The sequence below is a fragment of the Propithecus coquereli genome, unplaced genomic scaffold (assembly GCF_000956105.1).
Source record: "Propithecus coquereli isolate 6110/MARCELLA unplaced genomic scaffold, Pcoq_1.0 Scaffold86, whole genome shotgun sequence".
NCBI classification, from domain to species: Eukaryota; Metazoa; Chordata; class Mammalia; order Primates; family Indriidae; genus Propithecus; species Propithecus coquereli.
Genome location: NW_012154840.1, coordinates 4,257,830 through 4,264,378, shown reverse-complemented (window position 1 = coordinate 4,264,378; position 6,549 = coordinate 4,257,830). Strand labels below are relative to the sequence as shown.

Below are 6,549 nucleotides of genomic sequence, written 5' to 3'. Positions count from 1 at the left end.
GTGTTTTCTAGCTCAGTGATATTCATCCTCAAATCCTATTCTGAAATCTGGGAGTCATGCAAGAATCCTAATTCTCCTTTATCCTCCACATCCAATTAGTCAAAAAGTCCTATTGATTCTAAGCTTTATTATTTCTCAAAATTCATCTCAATTGTCACTGCCTCAGTTTAGGTTTTCGTCACCCACTGCCTTCAAGCTGATCTCTCTGCCTTCAATTTTGTCTTCCTCAATTTAATCTGCCATATCGTGTTAGAGTGATCTTCCTAAAACTTAAGTCCGATCATGAGGCTGGCCTACTTAACCTTCACTAGCTTACTGTTGCTTTCAGGGTGAACTCTCAACTTCTTAATGTTCAGCATACAAAGGCCTTCTGCTCCCTCAAAGGATTATAGAGAACTGCATTCTTGCTCCAGCTATTGTTTTCCCAATCCCCACCAAGGTGCTACGATGTTTAATTCATTAATGGCTTTGCATATGCTGTTCCCTCTGCCTGGACTGTCTTTCCCTATCTGCTTGGCAAAGTTCTCTTCATGATTCAGCTTAGGTACCTTCCATTCATGCTTCCACAGCATATGATGCTATGCTGTAATCATCACTTTATCTGTTCCCTCACTCTATCTAGTTCTTCCAAGGCAAGGACTAAATTCTGCATCCCTGCACACCACCCCCTAGTACTATGCCTGTTTGAGATTTACTCCCTGGTTTGAGGCTCTGGGGTGGGTGGGTGGGTGTGTGTGCGTGCGTGTGTACGCACGCGCGAATGGAGAATGTGAATTCGAATTTCTGCGGGGCACACAACGTAGTGAAGACACGCGAGCTGCACTATTTTAACTCAGACTTTTCCCGTGATCACCACCGAAATCGCTGGGCAATCAACCACCTCTGATCTCGCCCGCAGCCCAGTATGCAACAGTATGCTACTTCTGCGCCTGCGCGGGGAGGCTGAGGCGGGGCCAGCGACATCCTCCGGGCGAGAGGGAACGCGAGCAGGCGCAGCCTGATAAAGACTCTGATTCGACCCCTGTTTCCAATCAACTGCGGAAGGAGCACGCAAAAAAAAAAAAAAAAAAAAAACCACTTCCGGGAAGGTGAAGCCACGCTTTCTGGACTGCAACATGGAGGCTACCGGTGGAACTGATGAGCCGGTGAGACGCTGCTCTGGGGTCGGGCGAGTTGGGAAGTCGAGCCGGCTCGAGTCTTGAATTTTTTTTCTCCCTTCTTTTCCCCTTCCCAGGTTTCCGGGGAACTGGTGTCTGTGGCACATGCTCTTTCTCTCCCAGGAGAGTCGTATGGGAACGATGTGAGTATGACTCACCCACAACTCCCGCCCACCCAGTTAGCCTGGGATTTCTGCAGGGCCTTCCAATAAATTCTAACCCCCTGTTCTGATATCTTCTGCACACCCTCTCCGCGTTCTCCAGAAACCCCACCTTCGTTCAATTCATTCGAATCTTGGTCCGCATACGCAGGACTAATGCCCGTGGAAGTGGTTCCCCAACTTTGCTACGCTTTAGAAATCACCTGGGAAGCTTTTAAACATCCCGATTCCTAGATTGCAGTTCATACCAACTAAATCAGAATGTCTGGAGGATGGAGAGAGCCAAGAATTTTTTTAAGTATTTGAAGAATTTTAAAGTATCAGTATTTTTTTTTTTTCCAAGTGGTCAGACTTGAAAGGATATCAGTATTTTTTAAAGGTCCCCAAGTGATTCCATTGTGCAGCAAAAACTGTACTGGCTTATGGTTTGTCTGGTTTAGACCCTTAAGGCAAAAGCACATGATGCATTTTGAGAAACAAGACAAAGGGACGTGAGAATGATAATAACACCCAAATGAGAATGCGATGCATACTAGATGAGTGGGTGAGGCCATAAGTTCCAAGGAGTTTAGCTGAAGAAGAGATCCCTAAGGACCGAGGCAGTAGAAAACGACTTAACTGAGGAAGTGGAGCTTTAACTGGATCCTCAAAGTGTAGGTAGATAAAGGACATGGATTGGCGGATAGGAAAAGTGCATGGTCTGTAAGGCATGGAGGTACGAATGCAAATGGCGTTTTTCTGGAGTCACTGAAATAGATCTGTCTAGTTGGAGTGGGAGATGCCAGTGGAACAGGTGATGGGTGCTTTGTAAGACTTATTTGTAACCTGACTTCTTTCATGATGCTAATTCATTTCTAGGTGTTACAGGGTAGGGAATGGCTACCTGATAAACACAAATGATGATTATGACCAGCTGTAGTCTTAAACATGAAAAAATAGCTTTCTGTTCCATTATCTTTGTTCTCCCAACCACTTGGTGGTGTAGATGGGTATATTATTTCAGGTTTACAATAATTTAACTCAGTCCTGAAAAGGTGATTAATCTACTGCTTTATTTAGCCTCCCACACTTTCACTAGCTGCTGGGAAAAGATAGCCAGTGCCTCATTGTATTTATTATACTGTGTAGGTAGCTTCTTTTGGTTGCCATAAGGACAAAAGAATTATTATATTGTCCAAATTCATAGTCTAATTTTTATCCTTTGACAGTAATATCAAGTTTGGTAGCCTTCTTGAGCATTAACTAGATATCCACGTACTTGGTAAATTTGTTATCCAGTAGCAGGATTGGGAGTTTTCTGACCTGGCATTCTTCACTCCTTTGCAGCCTGATATTGAGATGGCGTGGGCCATGAGAGCAATGCAGCATGCTGAAGTCTATTACAAGGTGAGCTGTCCGTCTTCATCATTAAGCGGAATTAAACATATAATTGTAGTGTATGGTGCTCTGCTAATCACTCTGTTAGCAAGTTAAACAGTTGTGTTTTGGAGGTAGTTTTCATTACTATATTATCTTACCCACAGACAACAGAGGGGTGGGGGAAAACTTGTTTTGGCAATGAGAAGTTCTGCTGCTTTCCCTAGTGTTCTGTTACTAGTTGGCAAAAGGGTATTTGGCCCATACATAGAAGGCACTTAATAAATGTTTGTTGAATGAATGAACAAGCTACAGAGGATGATAGCCAGGCATCACTAGGGCCAAATGGGCCAAATGGCCAAATTGGTGGAAGAGATTGTAATATATTATGGCACTTTAAAACTATGTCATGATTTCATCTAGGACCTAAGCTGTCATACTTCCTAATGAAATCTTCTGCCCTGAGGATCCATAAGGGTCTTCTGGCAAGGGTCGGGGGGATAGAAATGCAATAAGTTAGAGACTAGCATCTGTATGTTGTCTTACTATTTGGCAGCTCATTTCATCAGTTGACCCACAGTTCCTGAAACTCACCAAAGTGGATGACCAAATCTACTCTGAGTTCCGGGAAAATTTTGAGAAACTCAGAATAGATATATTGGACCCAGAAGAACTCAAATCAGAATCAGCTAAGGAGGTAAGAATTCTCTTTCCTAAATATGATTATACCTAGCATTTGACCAACAACTCTTTAAATTTTTTTGTTTGTTTTAAGGAAAATATGTAATAAAGAAACAGTGCGCTTTTTTTTGTAGTTATAATCAACTAAGTAAGTTAGAAAATGAATGTTTTTCCAATTTATGGATTTTTCGTATTCATTGAGTCTACTTTTTTCCCCTTTTTAACTTGAATGACTCAAATCTCTATCCACCCAGCCCTTTCAGGGGAGGAGGAATCAGTTTGCTTAAGTAGGTAGTTTAGCCAGAAGATTTGGGTGGGGATATGGCAAACAGGTTACAGAAAGGTGTTTTTTTTTTTTTTTTTTTGAGACAGAGTCTCACTCTCTTTTCTGGGCCAGAGTGCCGTGGTGTCAGCCTAGCTCACAGCGACCTCCAACTTCTGGGCTCGAGCGATCCTCCTGCCTCAGCCTCCGGAGTAGCTGGGACTACAGGCATGTGCCACCATGCCTGGCTAATTTTTATATATATATATTTTTAGTTGTTTGGATAATTTCTTTCCATTTTTTTTTTTTTTTTAGTAGAGACGGGATCTCGTTCTTGCTCAGGCTGGTCTCGAACTCCTGAGCTCAAACAATCCACCTGCCTCGGCCTCCCAGAGTGCTAGGATTACAGGCGTGAGCCACCACACCCGGCCCAGAAAGGTGTTTTGATTCTCTGGATTTATGTTTACATTATCATAGGCCATGGATAATTGGAAAACTTGTGTGTTTTTGTTGCTTATGTGATTATCTTGTACTTTGACAGGGTACTTAATACTTACAGTTAAAAAAAATTTCCCTTGGCTAATGAATAATCTAAACTTTTAACTCCTAGCAGACTATTACTACTGATCTTTGGAAAATTGCTGCTACTGAATAGGCTTCTTTCTTAAAATCTAACTTTATGACTTTGGGCCAAATTCCTGCCTTCTTTGTCTCATTTGTGCTTTAGTGAGGATGAGTAACCATTTTGGGCTCAGCTGACCAATAACTTCAAAATAAAGCAGAATCTATTTAAGAAATCACATTTTAACTTTGTAGTAAAGGATTTACATATTTTTTTAGGTTAAAATATTGTTCGTGTTAGGAAATAGCAGCCTATAAACAATAGGTAACACAGAAACGTACTACTAGTTTCACTGTGAACTAGCAATCACCTCAATTCTAGTCTCTTCCACTATTGTTATTTTCCTTACTGGGGAAGTGGAAGCCCCTCTCTTGGCCTGAGTACATCAGCGTCTTGCATCTGTCAGCTACAGCATCATTTTTTTGCCTTTATAGAAGTGGAGGTCATTCTGCTTGAAGTTTGATGGGATTGTAGAAGACTTCAACTATGGTACTTTGCAGCCTATAAACAGCCTATAGCAGCGTATAAACAATAGGTAACACAGAAACTTACTACTGGTTTCACTGTGAACTAGCAATCACCTCAATTCTAGTCTCTTCCACCATTGTTATTTTCCTTACTGGGGAAGTGGAAGCCCCTCTCTCCTGGCCTGAGTACATCAGCCTCTTGCATTTGTCAGCTACAGCATCATTTTTTTTTGCCTTTATAGAAGTGGAGGCCATTCTGCTTAAAGTTTGATGGGATTGTAGAAGACTTCAACTATGGTACTTTGCTGCGACTGGACTGTTCTCAGGGCTACACTGAGGAAAACACCATCTTTGGTGAGTTTCTTGCCTCTGGAATTGTTTCTGTATAAGGAGAGTGAGGAATCTTGTTTTACTGATGAATCAGTGACATGTATAGTTAGGTTGGAGGTCATCTTATTTGTTATATCTTTAAAGATCATTTTTCTGTTTCTTAAGTAACTGTAAGATCATTAAGTATTTTCAGTCTTGTTAATATGAGGTTAGAATTCAAGATCTCTGAAGCTTATGACCATACTTGAATGATTTGCATGTTAGTTCAGCTTTGTCAATAGATTTCCAGTAGATTTAGGGAGTTAACTAAGACTAGGACAATAATCAATTCTGTTCACCTTCCAGCCCCCAGGATACAATTTTTTGCCATTGAAATTGCTCGGAACCGAGAAGGCTATAACAAAGCAGTTTACATCAGTGTTCAGGACAAAGAAGGAGAGAAAGGAGCCAACAATGGAGGAGAGAAAGGAGCTGACAGTGGAGGAGAAGAAGAGAAAGGAGGCAACAGAGACGGAGAAAAAGAGAAAACTGACAAAGGAGGAGAAAAAGAGAAAGAAGCCGACACAGAAATCAACAAAAGTGGTGAAATAGCTATGTAAGGTAGACAGGAAACAGCACTGTAGAAGCTGTGGCTCCGCTGAGCCTGCAAGTACCGTGGTGCTACTTGCACAGACCTCTTTGGTTAAATATATCTTGTGCAGTTGAAGGACACTCAGAAGGACATCTTTCTAGTCTGATAACCAGGAGTTGCTCTGGTCATTTCCTTAGTGGCTTACAGAGTATTCGTGGGTCTTAGTTGATTGTTTCTTGGTGTATTATTTCTTGGCTCTCACCACCGGTCAAGTAAGAAATTTTGTAAATAAATTTCTTTTGGTTCTTATCTATATCTGTGACTGACTTTAAAAAGGTATTAAAATTATTTGACACCTTTAACTATTTTCAGGTTTATAATTTCATCACCATGTCGTCTGTAAAATGATATATGCCTGTTTCTTAATTCTTCTCACTGTTTCCTGTAGTAAAGTTCTCTCAACCTGTTAAGTTGTACCTAGTGTTGGGATTAGAAGTCCTTAACGTAAGAATTGACTCTTACTTTCTGAGTGACTATAGCTCCCTGATTTCCTTTGTTATATGTGACAAAAAGTTTGATAAATACTCTATGGGGATAGCAGCAGCAACCTGAACCTGTCAGACTAGGGAATGCAGCCCCGTTCATATTAGAGGAGCAAAAGAATGGACCTGCTTCAGTGCTCAATTCTCTTCTGGTAGCCAGGTTGTTACCTGAAAGCTAGTAAAAAAAAAAATTAAATGTAAAACCTGATAGATCAGCTTCCCTTTTATAATGTTATGGACAATAGGATACATTTATATATTAACACAAAATGAGTGTATTTTTAAGTGATATTTTGTGAAACTACAAAAATAGACAAATTGATTTTACATGGATGGGGGGGTGTATTAAGAGTACATCTTCAGTTACCTTCACATGTATATACAGGTTCGTGCATATCCC

At 40.9% G+C, this 6,549-nt stretch overlaps 1 protein-coding gene across 1 annotated transcript; it reads left to right on the top strand.

Moving 5' to 3' along the window:
- Positions 1-1,098: 1,098 nt before the first annotated feature.
- Positions 1,099-5,927, top strand: PBDC1 (polysaccharide biosynthesis domain containing 1). The gene is made up of 6 exons (XM_012664095.1): positions 1,099-1,145; positions 1,235-1,300; positions 2,645-2,704; positions 3,231-3,371; positions 4,949-5,060; positions 5,382-5,927. The coding sequence occupies exons 1-6, from the start codon at positions 1,116-1,118 to the stop codon at positions 5,633-5,635; spliced, it is 663 nt and encodes a 220-aa protein (XP_012519549.1). The 5' UTR covers positions 1,099-1,115; the 3' UTR covers positions 5,636-5,927.
- Positions 5,928-6,549: the final 622 nt, after the last annotated feature.

What these genes read in the sequence shown, in the direction of transcription:
- PBDC1 (XM_012664095.1), top strand. Translation starts at nt 1,116, where the DNA reads ATGGAGGCTACCGGTGGAACTGATGAGCCG. An exon ending in CCGGTGGAACTGATGAGCCG is followed by an intron (nt 1,146 to 1,234) that starts GTGAGACGCTGC and finishes TCCCCTTCCCAG; the next exon opens with GTTTCCGGGGAACTGGTGTC. An exon ending in GAGAGTCGTATGGGAACGAT is followed by an intron (nt 1,301 to 2,644) that starts GTGAGTATGACT and finishes ACTCCTTTGCAG; the next exon opens with CCTGATATTGAGATGGCGTG.